The sequence below is a fragment of the Myotis yumanensis genome, unplaced genomic scaffold (assembly GCF_028538775.1).
Source record: "Myotis yumanensis isolate MYYU_CA2020_CCGP unplaced genomic scaffold, mMyoYum1.0.hap1 SCAF_22, whole genome shotgun sequence".
NCBI classification, from domain to species: Eukaryota; Metazoa; Chordata; class Mammalia; order Chiroptera; family Vespertilionidae; genus Myotis; species Myotis yumanensis.
The window spans coordinates 13038174-13055541 of NW_027223773.1; the positions used below are offsets into that span (position 1 = coordinate 13038174).

The 17368-nt window shown below is 45.5% G+C and overlaps 1 protein-coding gene across 1 annotated transcript; it reads left to right on the forward strand.

Moving 5' to 3' along the window:
• Positions 1 to 901: 901 nt before the first annotated feature.
• On the forward strand, positions 902 to 15948 carry SPMIP3 (sperm microtubule inner protein 3). The gene is made up of 5 exons (XM_070401338.1): positions 902 to 988; positions 3675 to 3743; positions 11931 to 12026; positions 13375 to 13547; positions 15857 to 15948. Exons 2-5 carry the CDS (start codon positions 3688 to 3690, stop codon positions 15946 to 15948), a joined length of 417 nt encoding a protein of 138 aa, XP_070257439.1. The 5' UTR covers positions 902 to 988; positions 3675 to 3687.
• The last annotated feature ends 1420 nt before the right edge of the window (positions 15949 to 17368 follow it).

Genomic DNA, 17368 nt, shown 5'->3' on the forward strand with positions numbered 1-17368 from the left:
AAAACGGTATACATCCAATAGCTAACACGATACCAGGTAGTTAACAGACAAATGAGAACCATTTATCACTTCTACTACTGTGAGCCCAGTATGTTGCTTCTGTTCTGATATTTAAATTTGTCCTACTTTCAACAAAATGCTGGTATTCACCAAGACACTGGTATTAAACTATTTGGTGTTGTTCCATGTAGGTTAGTCTCCCAGTGGGAGCCCCAGCCCAGCCCCTGGTCGCTCATAAACACCACCTGAAATTTCATGGGAATACTTTACTTCATAGCTGCAGACACTGTTTAACTGAGAGGCGTTCCTATATCCAGGCTGGCCTGCCGTGGATAATACCAATGTTTTATTTTGGTTTTGTGTTGGGTGATAAATGAACTTATTTGCCATTCTGGTCTTCAAAGGTTATGACTTGCTACTCTATACAGTAGTGCTACTGTGAGGCTCCACGCACGGATTGGTTTAAACATATTGGTAACCAATGAAAAGCTTCCTTCGATGCCTTCAGTAGCAGCAGGAGGAGGCCTAATCTAGTCCCGGGCCCAGCAGAGCTGAATTCATTTGTCCCTTGTGCCCGCCCTACTTCCTCAATTCCAACTTTCAAAGGGCAGAACTTGCCCATCCAGCTCCACCCAGCTCGTTGACCTTATGTGGTCCTTGGATAATCTTTATAGAAAAGAACGTACTGGTGATTAAGTAATCTGGGTTATTTGCCCACATGGTGTTCCTTTCCGCACTCCTTTCACCCTTTCATGCTCAGCTGGGCTTTCACAAAGATCAAAAGACACCTACGGGCTTTAAGCCCAAGAAAGGCGTTACCTAGCAAAACTGTCCAACCCAGAATGCATCACAATAGCTTTTGAGTGATGTAAAGGGATCAAGTCCCCTAACTCTGCAGGGGGCCGTAGCTGTGCATAAAACTCCTGGAGGCAGCTCAGAGGACCCCTCTTTAAAGCAAGAAGGTCTCCAACTACTGCAGCCCGAGCAGGTAACACTGGTATGACCCTCACTGCCCACACCTCTCTCTCCTCCCACTTCGTGGCTGCATTACTCAATAGCTGACTGCATTTTGAATGTTCTAGAGCAGGGGTGGGCAAACTTTTTGACTCGAGGGCCACAATGGGTTCTTAAACTGGACCAGAGGCCCGGAACAAAAGCATGGATGGAGTGTTTGTGTGAACTAATATAAATTCAAAGTAAACATCATCACATAAAAGGGTACGGTCTTTTTTTTTTTTTAGTTTTGTTCATTTCAAATGGGCTGGACCCGGCCCGCGGGGCCGTAGTTTGCCCACGGCTGTTCTAGAGACTGGAGCTCACGATTTACAGACACTCTGTGGCGAACCTTTCCTAAAGACGAGAATTCTTTTACAAAGTGAACATTCATACTCAACTTTGAATTATTGGAATGGTTCTAGCTCAGCATTTTATTTTTCTCTTAGAAATGGGGTATACCTCCATTAAGGTATCTGACTCTATGATGCCAGACGAACAAAGCTTAAAAACTGTTAACTGAGTCACTAGGTTACTGAGTTGATTGACTGGTAAATTTTTTTTTCATTTATCCATTCATCCCAAAGGATGCATAGAGCACTTCCTTGGGTGTGAGACACTTCTCACCAATGAGGTATGAGGGCAATGAGAGTGGAGATATTGGCCACCAAAACAATATGGTTCCGGCATCTAGAAGTTTCCGTTGCAGCTGGACAGGCAAGGCACTGTATGAAACTCATGTCTTCTTCTTTGAAGAATCTCTAGAGCAGTGGTTCTCAATCTTCCTAATGCCGTGACCCTTAATACAGTTCCTCATGTTGTGGGGACCCCCAACCATAAAATTATTTTCGTTGCTACTTCATAACTGTAATGTTGCTACTGTTATGAATCGTCATGTAAATATCTGATATGCAAGATGTATTTTCATTGTTACAAATTGAACATAATGAAAGCATAGTGATTAATCACAAAAACAATATGTAATTATAGATGTGTTTTCCGATGGTCTTAGGCAACCCCTGTGAAAGGGTTGTTCGACCCCCAAAGGGGTTGCGACCCACAGGTTGAGAACCGCTGCTCTAGAGCCTTGTCCACACCTGGGCAAACTTGTCACTCACTAAATCGTTTCTTAAATGATAGAGTTTGTAAATGAATTAATAAACCAACGAGGAAAGATCTGAGAACCAAAATGCATAATAGAATTCATCAAGGGCTCTGGGAATTCAGAGGCAGGCAATGGGCCACTTGGAAATCAGAACAGAGGCCTTGAATAAGGCCCCGAAGAACTGGCAGGATTTAGACTAGACAAGGAAGAAGGGAAAAGCAATTCATAGAAGGGTTGGGGGAGGGTGAAAGGGGAGGAAGAGGTGGGTAACCAACCTTCCTGAACCGGGAAGACTGGCTTCCTGAGAAAACAGAAGCAAAGAAGACTGGCAAAGGAACTCCGTTACTGAAGACCCTTTTCTACATGACCTCTCACAACACATGTGCTCAAAGGCAGTTGGGAGCAACTGCCAGAGAACAATCCTCCAGGCAGCCTGGCTGCTGTCTGACCCTAAGGGGACCCAGGTGATGGGTCACAATTCTGAGCAAGCACCCCACCCCCACACCTTCTCTACACTGATTGGAGGAATCGGCTTCATCTCAGAACTCTAGTTGCAAGCGAGTCTGGGAAATGTAGTGCTCAACCTGAAAGCTGGTGCAGCGGGAAGGCACCCTAACAAGGGTGGGAAGGGGGCTAAGTGCCCCACTGGCACAGTATTTTTTTTTGCTTTTAAAGAAAAGCGCCCTGGCTGGTTTGGCTCAGTGGATAGAGCATCGGCTGGTGAACTGAAGGGCCCTGGGTTCAATTACAGCCAAGGACATATGCCTGGTTATGGGCTTGACCCCCAGTAGGGGGTGTGCAGGAGGCAGCTGGTCAATGATTCTCTCTTATCATTGATATTTCTATCTCTCTCTTCCTCTCTGAATATATATAATCAATTTCAGCGACCATTGGACCGGTATCTATGATGCGCACTGACTGCCAGGGGGGCAGACATTCAATGCACAAGCATGGAAACATGGAACAGACTGATGAATCTCAGAGGAAGGGGGGAGGAGGAGGCCAGGAAGAGATTAACCAAAGCTCTTATATGCATACTAGAGGCCTGGTGCATGGGGTCCTTCCACCTCCAGCATCTCCCAAGTGGTCCCAGATTTCGACAGGCCAGTGCACGAATCCATGCACCGGGCCTCTAGTTTTAAAATAAAAAAGAAAAACATATCTGCATGCATTAGTTTACACTTCCGTGTCTTTATGCTCCTTTTCTAGTCTATTTCCTTCCCTAAATAGTCAGGCAGAAGATCTCTATTTTTTAAAAAAATATTTTTTATTGATATTTAGAGAGAGAGGAAGGGAGAGGAAGAGAGAGATAGAAACATCGATGATGAGAGAGAACCATGGATCGGCTGCCTCCTGCACACCTCCTACGGGGGATCGAGCCCGCAACCCATGCATCTGCCCTGACTGGTAATCCAACCCTGACCTCCTGGATCATAGGTCAATGCTCAACCCCTGAGCCACGCCAGCCAGGGATCTCTACTTTTAAGAAGGACTTCGTAGTACCAGGTGGCTCTCACCTGGAAATGTATGTATAAACTTGCCATGGGAACATTCTTCACATTTTTTTTTCTTTCAGAATCCCACTCATCATGACCGCCATCCGGCTACGACAATTTGTTGACCGCCACCCAGTGACCCCACCCAGGTAACCTCCTTCCAGAGGCAGACAGGCAGGCGTCCGGGGAATCAGAACCGATCGACAGACAGCTGCTGCCAGGGGGCTCTAGTGAAGTGTCTTTGGGTTTAGTTGTTAAAAACAAAACGAAAACTAAAAACTCCCACACTCGAGGCAGAATCCAAGCAAGCAGGCAACTCCAAATCCCCAAAAGATTGAAGGACATTGGTTTTTGCTTGGAAAAGGCTTTAGCAAGAAGACTGAGCGATCCCTTTACTCCGCTTGGAACCCACCAGCCACTCCTGTGCTTCTGCTACACGGGAGGTGGCCGCACAGACGGAAACTAGGGCCGAGTATCACTCTTTCTCCAAGTTCATCCGTGGCCTAGGAATAACGAGTCCTAGATGTGTCTCCTTGGGCTAAGCTCATCTTGCTGAGAAAGATTGTACAACAATCTAAATTCTAACCCCACCCGCCCTTCCCCACTCGCCATGGGATCTGCAGAGCTTTATAAACTATAAAATCAGGGAAGGAACCTCACACAGCAAGTGACTTTGGGGTCAGCCTCCTGCAGCCCCAGTGACTTGGTGGTTTTGAGCAAACCTCGTGTTCATTCTAGTATTTAGTTAATTTTAACAATATTTAGTCAACAAAGGTAAGTTCTTTTGCTTCCAGAAATTATCCAAGAAAGAAGGGGGGTGAGGGATCTTGGTTCCTAGTATTTTGAGAGTCCTTTCAGAGAAAACACAGAGCCTACCTCTCGCTCCCTGAAACCACGAGAGGAGGAAGCAGGGTGGTTCCAGGGGCTCCTGGTTTCTGTCTCCCCCCAAGTGTTGGCTTTCTGTGTGTTTGACATCTGTTCTGTCCATGGTTGGGCATATTGAACTGTGGTCTCATCTCCTGGGGAAAATGGAAACAAACTTCCCCTTGTGGCTGCTGCCTGGGGCTCAGCGGAACTAACTAAGTCACTGGGCCTGACCTGAGCCAGCCGTGGGCAGACTTAGGGTTTGGGTGGAACACGGTGTGACAGGCACTGAAGTCGCAAGGCTGGCTAGATTCCGTTCTCTGTGTTCATCCATCAGAACCCCACTAGGAGGCGCCTGTCTGAGCTATACTGGGTGCGCCACCCACCACCCACCTTTGGGACTCACTGTGGAGCAGGGCTGTGTCTATATTCTACCTCAGCAACAATCGTGGGTCCAATCCACCAGCAAGCTCAGTCCTGCCTCCAGGATCCATCTCCCGTGGGAATGACTCACCATCTCCACTGCCAACACTGGGTCCAGACCACCGTGGCCTCTCCCTTGCTCATCTACACCAACCACCACTCCTGTTGTCCTACAACCCATTCTCCGGAGCGAGCTGCACGAAATATAAATTGGATCAAAGCCACCCCCCTTTGCATAAAGCCCTGTGATGATTGCATTTTGCATAAAATCCAAACTCGTTGCCAGGGCCTACAAAGCCTACATGAACTGGCCTTGCCCATCTTCAAAGCCCCATTGTCTTCTTCCATTCCTTCAATAGGCCACACTCCTTCATTCCTTGGGGCTTTGGGGCATGTCCTTTCTCCCTGGATCGCTCCCTCCCCTGCCCTGGCCTGCCCTGTCTTAACTAGCCTCCTGTCACCACCCTGCTTAGCTCCTTGTCAGCTGCTCAGAGAGTGATTCCTGAACCACCCTGGCTAGAGGAGGTCTTCTGTCCACCTCTCCAGCTCTGTTATTTATTATTATTATTATTATTATTATTATTGACTAGAAGCCCGTTGCATGAAGATTCGTGCAATAGGCCTTCCTTCTCCTGGCTGCCGGCACCAGTTTTCCTCCGGCACCTGGGACTCAGGCCTTTGGTCCGGCCACAGCAGAGAAGCCAAGCCTGTTCAGTCTTCGGTCTTCAGTACGGCCCGAGCCTTCAGTCTCAGCTCCATGCCTGCGTATGCAAATTAACTGCCATCTTTGTTGGGTTAATTTGCATAGTTGCTCTGATTGGCTGGTGGGCATAGCGGAGTGACCCCAATTTGCATGTTTCTCTATTATTAGCGTAGATTTCAGAAAGGAAGGGAGAGGGAGAGAGAGCTAGAAGCATCTGTGATGAGAGAGAATCATTGATGGGCTGCCTCCTGCATGTCTCCTACTGGATATGGAGCCTGCAACCCAGGCATGTGCCCTGACCAAATTAAACCATGACCTCCTGGTTCATAGGTCAATGCTCAACCACTAAGCCACACCGGCCGGGCTCTACTTCTGTTATACTCCATCTCACGCCTTTTTTGGAAACATGGCCTCGGGGCCCTTATCACAACTTATTTTATTTCTTCTTGGTCTCACCCACTGGAATAACAGTTAACACTCATGCAACTCTCATCCTGTGGCAACCACTGTACTTAACCTTCACAACAACTTTGAAGTACAGATGAGGAGGTACAACCAAGGCACAGAGTGGTTAAGTGACGTCCCAAGATCCCACAGCTAGTAAGTGATTGGCAGAGGTGGGATTTGAACCCACTGGCCTGCCTCCAACATCTGTGCTCTTGATCCCCGCACTCTATTACATCTGGTTAGCTCCCAAGGGTGGCTTGTTTGCCTCTTCCTACAACCCACCATCATCACTTCTGCCCAGCTGATTGTCACACATGGTAGGTCCTATGCACATTTGCTGAAAAAAAAAGAAAATGAATGAATCCATTCTTCATTGAGAAAAATAATGATTCTGTCATTTATTTGTGGTTTGGTTTCCTGGGTTCGATTCCAGGCAAGGGCATGTGCTTTGGTTGCAAGTTTGATCCCCAGCCCTCGTCAGGGAGTGTGCAGGAGGCAACCAATCAATGTGTCTCTCTCATATCGATGCTTCTCTCTCTGTTTCTCCCCCTCTCTTGCACTCTCCCTAAAAATCAATGGGAAAATATCAGGTGAGGATTAACAACAAAAACAAAGACAGTACAAGTAAAAGAATGTAAAATATCTTATTTTAAAAAACCACTAAACTCTTCTGAAAAAAGTAATCCTATGTACATATTATAGATGATTCTGGATGCAACATGGAGTTTGGAGAACTGGGTTTGGTCCTGGCTCTGGCAGTTGCTAGCTGGGGAATATTTAGAAAGTCCACTCTCTGAACCTCAGTCTCCTCTTCCACAAGCAGCTGTAAATGTTTACCTGGCAAGGTGACCGTGAGAATTGGATGAGATCATCTCTGCACAGACACTTGGGCAGCAGGAGGCAGACATAACAGAATTGCAGTCACAGCCGCAGCCCCCTCGGGCCGCGGGGCCAGGCTCCTGAGGGACTGACACTCCCGACCTCCCCGGGGCATATCGAATGGTGTCTGCGGTTACAGTCACCCTCCCAGGGGACAGGTCTGCTCTTGTCTGAACTGAACGCGTCGCCTCAGAGAGCAGGGCTGTCCTGGACTGTGAATAATGCATCAGACACAGCGGACTCCTGCCCCCGCCCCGGAGAGCAAAGGCCTGTGTGCAGCTGATGCAGAAACCAAGGGGGTGGGAGCCGAGTTGGGCCGGGCTCCTTGGCCAGGCCCGAGGGTTGGCAGGTGCTTTCCAGCCACCCATCCCTTTGCCCCACACCCAGCCACCCTGGGAGAGGCCCGGTGCTGACTGACAGCCAGGTGAGGCATTTCCCTGTAGGACAGCGGTTCTCAACCTGTGGATCGCGACCCCTTTGGGGTTTGAACGACCCTTCCACAGGGGTCACCTAAGACCATCAGAAAACACATGTATAATTACATATTGTTTTTGTGATGAATCACTATGCTTTCATTATGATCAATTTGTAACAATGAAAATACGTCCTGCCTATCAGATATTTACATTAGGATTCATAACAGTAGCAAAATTACAGTTATGAAGTAGCAACGAAAATAATTTTATGGTTGGGCGTCACCACAACATGAGGGACTGTATTAAGGGGTCGCGGCATTAGGAAGGTTGAGAACCACTGCTGTAGGAGGCAGCAATTCTGTTCCAAAAACTGATGTTTTAGCCTCTTCGTTGGGAGCTTTCTCCTGTTTGAAGGCCACATAGAAAGGGTTGGAAAGTCTAACCAAGGAGTTAGAGGCAAAGTGTCCCATCTTCAGCCCCAACCCTCCAACACCCTCCTCCTTACACGCGTCCCCATGGTCCGTTCCTGGGCCAAAACCCGCCCAGGGACCTTCCCAAAGGCTGGATGGCAGAGTGTTAGCTGGTGCTGGTGAAGGGCTCCTCCCCCAAACAGCTTGGCCTTGGGCTGCCACCTGCACTCAGCAGGTACTGGCCGTGTGCACCCGAGGGAAGAAGAGTCCATGGTCAGGGCACAGCCCAGCCAACAGCACAGCAGCCATGAGAAGCCAGTGTCACTCTGGAGCTCCATTGGCGTCTAATACACTGGCACATGGCCCTGGGGAACCATTCAGACCTGGATGGCGCCTACGGAAGCCAGGACTCCCATCGGGGCACCCAGAGATGTCATTTGTTCCCAGGATTGTGCCAACTCCTCTCTCTCCTTATGACTCAGTCCCCGCTGTTAGTTTCTATCCAGGCCTCAGTCATATTATCCACGGCTGGGCAGGCCCAGACAGCCTGTGGTTTCTCTGAAAATCAGAGCTCCCCGAGGTCCTGTTTGCACAGACAGACCTGCCCTACCCACAGAGCTTGCCTTTCATACGAGGTAGGAAGCGGGGACCCCACCGGTCCCCACATGCCCCGCTCTGATCCCAACTCTGTCCAAGTCTTTTTTTAAAATATATTTTATTGATTTTTTACAGAGAGGAGGGGAGAGGGATAGAGAGTTAGAAACATCGATGAGAGAGAAACATGATCAGCTGCCTCCTGCACCCCGCCACTGGGGATGTGCCTGCAACCAAGGTACATGCCCTTGACCAGAATCGAACCTGGGACCCTTCAGTCCCCAGGCCGACGCTCTATCCAGTGAGCCAAACCGGCTAGGGCTCTGTTCAAGTCTTGACTTCTGAAATCTCTTCCTCATCCTATTTGCCTCCCAAACCCTAGACACCTGCCCAAACCCTAGACCAGCAGTTCTCAATCTGTGGGTCGTGACCCCTTTGGGGGTCGAACAACCCTTTCACAGGGGTCGCCTAAGACCATCGGAAAACACATCTATAATTACATATTGTTTTTGTGATTAATCATGATGCTTTAATTATGTTCAATTTGTAACAATGAAAATACATCCTGCATATCAGATATTTACATGACGATTCATAACAGTAGCAACATTACAGTTATGAAGTAGCAATGAAAATAATTTTATGGTTGGGGGTCCCCACCACATGAGGAACTGTATTAAAGGGTCGCGGCATTAGGAAGGTTGAGAACCACTGCCCTAGACCCATTGGCCTTCATTCAGACCACTATTTCGGCACCTAAAGAGCATTCTGAGGACAAGAACTGCTGCTGAGTCAGCTTGAACCTAGCAGGGTGTGCACAGTAGGTTACATACATTCCATAAGTGATGTTTGGACTGGAGGTACTTAGCTTAAGTTTCCATTCGTTGCCAACACATACTGGCGAGCTACTTCATGGTTTTGCTACTGACTCTTCCCTGGAATTCTTACAGTTCCTACTGAGTACTCAGAATCTGCGGAAGGCCCTAACAGACTGCACATATCACAAACCCTATAGTCACCCAACAATGGCCATCGCCCTGTGTCCCCTCTCCCAGGGAATGGCAGCATCTTCCCAATGCTAAAGCCTAAGACTGGCCTTGGACAGCTCCCATCTTTTACCTCAATCCTCTCTCCTACCGCATCCCCGCTCCATCCTCTCCTCTCCATCCACCTTTCCAACACATTGCTCAGAGCTTCACCACACCCCACAAAACCACTAAAATCTCCTCCTACCAGCCCTTCTCCTTCAACCCAGTCAGATTGCCCTCAGATTTGTTTTCCACCAACTTTCTAAAATAAAAAGTGTACTGTAGCCTGGTTGGCGTGGCTCAGTGGTTGAGCATTGACCTATGAACCAACAGGTCATGGTTCAATTCCGGTCGGGGCACATGCCCAGGGTTGAGGGCTTGATCCCCAGTGTGGGGCATGCAGGAGGCAGCCGATCCATGATCCTTTCTCATTATTGATGTTTCTCTCTCTCTCGCTCCCTCTCCCTTCTTATCTAAATATATACATATATTTAAGTAGAGAAAATAATATAAGAAACCCCCATTTTCTAATTCCCACTTTTCAACTATGATCAACATTTGCCCCACTGGTTTTAAATATCATTGTATTTTTTTTCCTGATATTTTGAAACTGACACATCAAATGATTCCTGAAAACTGAACCTGAAAACTGGATAAAAAAGACACTCCCATCAAGAAAGTCCAAGGACAGATATATGCAAGAAAATGAAACTAGACCACCAACTTACACCATACACAAGAATAAACTCAAAATGGATAAAGGACTTAAATGTACGACAGGAAACCATAAAAATTCTAGAAGAATACAAAGGCAACAAAATCTCAGACATATGCCAAAACAATTTCTTCACTGATACAGCTCCTAGGGCAGTTGAAACTAAAGAGAAACTGAACAAATGGGACTACATCAAAATAAAAAGCTTCTGCACAGCAAAAGAAACCATCAACAAAACAACAAGAAAACCCACCTCGTGGGAAAACATATTTGCCAACGTCATATCTGATAAGGGCTTAATCTCCAAAATGTATAGGGAACTCATACAACTTAACAAAAAGAAGATAAACAATCCAATCAAAAAATGGGCAAAGGATCTAAATAGACACCTTTCAAAAGAGGACATTCAGAAAGCCAAGAGACATATGAAAACATGCTCAAAGTCACTAATCATCCAAGAGATGCAAATCAAAACAACAATGAGGTACCATCTCACACCTGTCAGAATGGCCATCATCAACAAATCAACAAACGACAAGTGCTGGAGAGGATGTGGAGAAAAAGGAACACTTGTGCACTGCTGGTGGGAATGCAGACTGGTGCAGCCACTATGGAAGGCAGTATGGAGGTTCCTCAAAAAATTGGAAATGGAACTCCCATTTGACCCTGTGATCCCACTTCTAGGAATATATCCCAAGAAACCAGAAACACCAATCAGAAAGGATATATGTACCCAGATGTTCATAGCAGCACAATTCATCATAGCTAAGATCTGGAAACAGCCTAAGTGCCCATCAGTAGATGAATGGATTAGAAAACTGTGGTACATCTACACGATGGAATACTATGCTGCTGTAAAAAAGAAGGAACTCCTACCATTTGCAACAGCATGGATGGAACTGGAGAGCATTATGCTAAGTGAAACAAGCCAGTCAATGAAGGAAAAATACCACATGATCTCACTCTTTCATGGATAATTAAGACCATTACAAACTTTTGAACAATAATAAATACAGTGGCAGAGCTGCCTCAAACTGATTGTCGGACTGCAGTGGGAAGGCCAGGGAGGGTTGGGGGACAGGAGGGAGGGGAGTAAGAGATCAACCGAAGGACTTGTATGCACCCATATAACCATAACTAATGGACATAAGACACTGGGGGGTAAGGGAGGGCAGGGGCTTGTCAAGGGCGGGGGGGAAAAAAGGACACTTATGTAATACCCTTTGTAATACTTTAAGCGAAAAATAAAAAATAAAAATAAAAAATAAAAAATAAATAAAAATAAAAATAAAAAAAAATAAAAAAAAAGAAAGTCCAAGGGGGTACAGCATTGGGAAGGTCGTCAATAATATTGCAATAATTATGTGTGGTGCCAGGCAGGTACTAGACTTGTCAGGGGGATCACTATGCTCTGCACCTGGAACCAACATAATATTTGATGTCAACTGTAATTAAAATAAATATAGTCTTGAAATAAAAAGTAATTAATTAACTAATTAATTAAAAGTTGGACCGAAAACGGTTTGGCTCAGTGGATAGAGCGTCGGCCTGCGGACTGAAGGTCCGGGGTTCGATTCCGGTCAAGGACATGTTGTGGGCACATCCCCAGTAGGAGATGTGCAGGAGGCAGCTGATCGATGTTTCTCTCTCATCGATGTTTCTAACTCTCTCTCTCCCTTCCTCTCTGTAAAAAATCAATAAAATATATTTAAAAAAAAAAAAGTTGTGGGTGGGGGGGAGTTCAAGGAGTTCTGTGCCAGGAAATGGGGGCAAAGACCGAATATCTTCTTTAATTACATCATAGCTGGCACGCCTCTCTAAAGAACTGATCGTAGTAATTGCCTCTTTCTCCACCAGCCCATTCATTGCTCATCAAGGCAAGGATCTCCTCGGCTACCTCCCTGGGCAGCTGGCACGAATCCATGTTGATTCCAGTGTAAGGAGCTCTCCCAGGTGAGACACCTAACAATTACACTCGTTAGAATGATACATTTTTTAAAAAATGGGAATCACACTTTGTAATAACAAAAATGAGTATGAGAACAATAACAATTATTATTTGATGGATAGAAAACGGTTAGAAGGAAATACACCAAACTGTTAACAACAGTTATTTGTGAGTGGTGAGATGAATGGCGTTTGTGTTTTATATTTTCCAGATTTTTCCTAATGAGCATATATTTTTATAGTCAGCAATAAATATGGAACTTTACGAAATTATCTAAGAAATGAAGTCACCATGAGTTTGGTTTCAACTTAGTCAAATAATTTAACTTTCCTGAGTCTGTTCCCTTCCCAGTAAAATGACAAATTTGACCTAAATGGTTTCTGCCTCTGTGCATATCATTTTAACAACAACAAAAAAGATAGTTTGATGTTGCGTTCTAGTGTGTAGAGGCTGGAAACCACGTGAGTTAAAAGCAGCAATTTGAGTAACTTTATGAAATGTTTGATCTTGGACAATTTTCATTGCATCTCTGACTCTCAGTTTTCTTATCTGCTAAACAAAATAATTGATATAAAATTCCAGAGCATAGTAGGCACTGAAAATATGATTGCTATTACTCTGAGTTCATCTGGCATATTTTACAAATTTCCCTTATTCTCTTGATCGCCTTTGATATAGTCATGCCTTGTTTGAAGGGCAGTTGGATAGCATAAAAGCTGAGACTGGAATCTATCCACATTTTCTGATTCCCAGTTCAAGCCCTTTGCTCCAACTCAAATACATACTTGACTTTGAAAAGCCAAGGGGGAAACCTAGTGCAAATGTCAATCAATGATTTTATTAAGTTTCTAGATAAGAATAAGAAGGAAACGCCCTAACCGGTTTGGCTCAGTGGATAGAGCGCCGGCCTGCGGACTGAAGGGTCCCAGGTTCGACTCCGGTCAAGGGCATGTACCTTGGTTGCGGGAACATCCCTGGTGGGGGGTGTGCAGGAGGCAGCTGATCGATGTTTCTCTCATCGATGTTTCTAACTCTCTATCCCTCTCCCTTCCTCTCTGTAAAAAATCAATAAAATATATTTAAAAAAAAAAAAGAATAAGAAAGAAAAGAAAAGCAGGTTGCCTTCTGTGACCCGTGACTGGGAGAGAAGGGCTGCAAAGGGAGGGAGAGGGGACTGGAACCCCTGAGCCATCTACTGACAGCTTGGCTAGGGCTGGCCTTGACTGACCGAGTCTGGCCAACATTGTCTTGGTGGCCTCCTGGCTACTTCCAGGGGAGGAATTTCAGCTGATGAGAAAATGGAACGCTTTTCTTCGACGGGGTGTTCAGCAAGCTGTTTCTATTTTCGTTTAGATCTCTCATAGACTTGGCCATGCCACCCAAGGAGAAACGTCAGTGTCAGCCTCAGCTAGACCAACAAACTCTCATCCGATATATTTGTTTTCAAAGACACTCCAAGCCTGCCGAAGCATGGTACAAAGAAACCACGTACCAAAAACACTATTCGCTGCCATTTTACGTGCTTGGTAAGTCAAGCCAACTGCTCTTCCTCTCTGAGACCAGCCCCGCCTGGGCTGCAGAGAAGCAACTCCCACAGGCTTGCCTCTGCAGGTCTGGGACCAGCCAAGCTGGGGGGAGGGAGAGGGGGAGGCGTGTGTCCTGGTGCAGGAAGAATCCTGAGGTCGGCCCAAGGGCGTCTTCCTCCTTTCCTAGCTCTCTGTAGAGACTTCAGGAATGAAGATATACAAATGTCCTTGAGAGGAAGCAGCTCAAGTCTGATCACTCCTCACATGTTGTTGAGGAACTCTACTCATTCTCAATATATATACATATTTTTATTGATTTCAGAGAGGCAAGGAGAAGGAAAGAGAGATAGAAACATCAAAGATGAAAAGAATCATTGATCAGCTGTCTCCTGCATGCCCCCTAACTGGGGATTGCAACCCAGGCATGTGCCCTGATTGGGAATTGAACCAGTGACCTGTTGGTTCATGCGTCGATGTTCAACCACTGAGCCACACCAACTCAGCTTCATTTTATTTTTCAATGATGACTTTCAAAGAAGGCACCACCACAAATCCATATGAACTGTAATTTCACTTTGTCAAATGGTGTGAAAATTTTAAAAAATCATTTCCCATGTTCCTTCCACCCCCAAATCTGTATCAGATGTTTCAGGTTTGATAGCATTCACTGTGGGCATATATATTCACTAACTGGAATGTCACAAGGAAGCCCCCAGAAGTTTGTCATGTGTTCTGAGAACGTTTACTGTTCAGTTTGCCTGGCTAACTGTGTATCATTCAGCTCCATTGTAACTTCCACAATGAGGACCTCTAAGGCTCTTGGGTAGTATTCCTCACACTTCTAAACTACTTCGATATATGTCCCTGGAATACTTGGTAATCTTCAAGGTCAGAGTTGCTGTTCAACTCCATAGCAAGCCTTGAGAAGTCAAATGGTTACTAATTACATACAGGATCACATTTAATTAAATTAGATTTTAAAAATCCTCCAGGGATGGCATTTCTAGTCGTACTCTCTGGGCAAACGAAATGTTATTTGTTCTTAATATCAAGAAATATTTGTTTAAATGCTGTTGAAGTGCTATGGGAGGCGGAATAGAACTGTGAAAAGATGAGGGACTTAGCCGCCTGATAATCCTGGGTCAAATGGGGGCTCCTTCTCTTCCAAGTCCTGTAAATTTGGGCAAATTAATCTATTTGAGATGGCGGGAATATCAGTGGGCCTTTGAGGGTTACTGTGAATATGAGTTAATATAAGCAAAACACCTAATACAGAGCATAGCACTGTACATATGAAGTCTTGTTAAAACGCTGTTGTTAAAACATTTTTTTTCTTAATGTTTGTTTTTTTATTGATTTTTAGAAAGAGGGGAAGGCAGAGGGAGAGGGAGAGATAGCAACATTGATGAGAGACAAATATCAATAGGCTGCCTCCTGCACGCCCCCTACTGGGGATTGAGCCTGCAACCTGGGTATGTGCCCTGACCGGGAATCGAACCAGTAACCTCTTGGTTCATAGGTCGACACTCAGCCACTGAGCCACACCAACCAGGTGAAACACCCTGGTCTTTGATTCATTAAGCGTAGATGCAATGACTGGGGTCTTCCACCCAAGCCCTTCTTTACATAAGCAGAACTCTTAGTGGTTATAGACCGTAAAATAGGAGGGGATGTGCTGTAAGTGGTTATAGGCTGTAAGATAGGAGGGGATGCCAATAGGTATGAATTTAGGGATGGTAACAACTACAGTTTGATACAAAGAGGATACAAATGGTCCATTTATAATGTAAAGTTTCAAGGGTTTGGGGGAAATCTAGAATTAGGATGTCAAAATGCAAATTTGCCATTTATTTTCATTACATTTTTGCATCATTCAGTATTATGAACCAGAGATTAAGCCACATAAATAATCCTTTGGCCCTAGCTAGTTTGGTTCAGTGAATAGAGGGTCGGCCTGTAGACTAACAGGTCCCAGGTTCGATTCTGATCAAGGGCACGTGCCTGGGTTGTGGGCTCAATCCCCAATAGGGGGCACGCAGGAGGCAGCTGATCAGTGATTCACTCTCATCATTGATGTTTCTATCTTTCTCTCCCTCTCCCTTCCTCTCTGAAATCAATAAAAGTATATTAAAAAATAAATAAAAATAACCCTTTGACTAAGTCCTTTTTTACAGAGCTTTGAAACATATTCCTTTGTCTTAAATCCCATAAATTTTGTTATTTTATACAATTGCTGTTGAAGTGAAAGTGAGTTAAAATTTAGGAGTGAGTAGTCCTAAAGTAAATCATTAACTTGTTTTAAATTCCAGATTGGGACCAGAAATTAGGCACAATTTCCTCAAATCCTCGACCAATCAATTCACTACCGGAGCTCTGCTGTTGTGAAGAGAGGTGGCGCTGAAATAAACGCTTTAAACCAAAATAGCTATGGTGCTTGAAAACAACATTTGGCGTTCTTAGGTGACTCTTTTAGACTAAAACCATGATAACAGACCTATTTTTTAAAAAATATATTTTTATTGATTTCAGAGAGGAAGGGAGAGGGGGAGAGAGAGAGAAAAACACCAATGATGAGAGACAATCATTGATTGACTGCCTCCTGCACGCCCCGGGCACGTGCCCTGACCAGGAATTGAACTGTGACCTCCTGGTTTATAGGTTGAAGCTCAACCACTGAGCCACGCTGGCTGGGCCGAACTACTTTCAATTTACATGTGTATCCAATGGTTGGAATCTTAAAATATTTACATGTTGCAAATTCTTTCCAGATTAAGTTGGTCATCCCAGGGCAGGGAATCAACACCCAGCCCCACTACCAGTCTGGCGGCGGGTGCTGGTAAACTGTCTTACATTTAGTCCAGTGGTTCTATGTGGGGCCAGGAAAGAATACAATTGCATCAGCTCAGTAACTGCATCACTGAGAGAGAGAGAAAAGAACTGGGAGGTGGCCAAGGAGGGAGACCCTGAAGGTGCTCAGGATGCTGTGACTCAGGTATGGCACAAGACTGTAGTGAGATGTGAGACTGGGAGGAGGGGCGGAGGAGGAGGGAGAACTTACTGAAAGTCTATGTACAGAGTTACCACTCCTGTCCTAGCCGGTCTGGCCCAGTGGATAGAGTGTCAGCCTGAGGACTGAGGACCCTGGGTTCCATTCCCGCCACGGGCACATGCCCCGGTTGCAGGCTCGATCCCCAGTAGGGGGCGTGCAGGAGGAAGCCAATGATTCTCATCATTGATGTTTCTATCTTTCTCTCCCTCTCTCTTCCTCTCTGAAATCAATAAATATATCTATAATAATAAAAGCATAATATGCTAATTAGACCAGACGTCCTTACAGACGACCTTCCGGATGAAGCCAGGGAAGCCCGGGTCCTGGGTGCCTGCTGGTGGCAAGAGGGAAGCCCGGGTCCCAGGTGCCAGAGAGAAGCGGGTGCCAGCAGCAGGGGAAGAAAGGCCTGTGCCTGCACGAATTTTGTGCATCGAACCTCTAGTAATTTTTTTAAAATAAGAGTTACCACTCCTATCCTTGAAAGAAAGCTGACAACTAGGCATCAAGTCCCCAGGCCAAAAGCTAGAGGTTCTTCTCTAAGCAATTAAATAATCCCAAAGAAAAGAGTCCTACCTTCTGGCCCCTGGAACCCCCATCATACTAGTTCAGTGATGGCGAACCTATGACACGCGTGTCAGAGGTGACACGCGAACTCATTTTTTTGGTTGATTTTTCTTTGTTAAATGGCATTTAAATATATAAAATAAATATCGAAAATACAAGTCTTTGTTTTACTATGGTTGCAAATATCAAAAAATTTCTATATGTGACA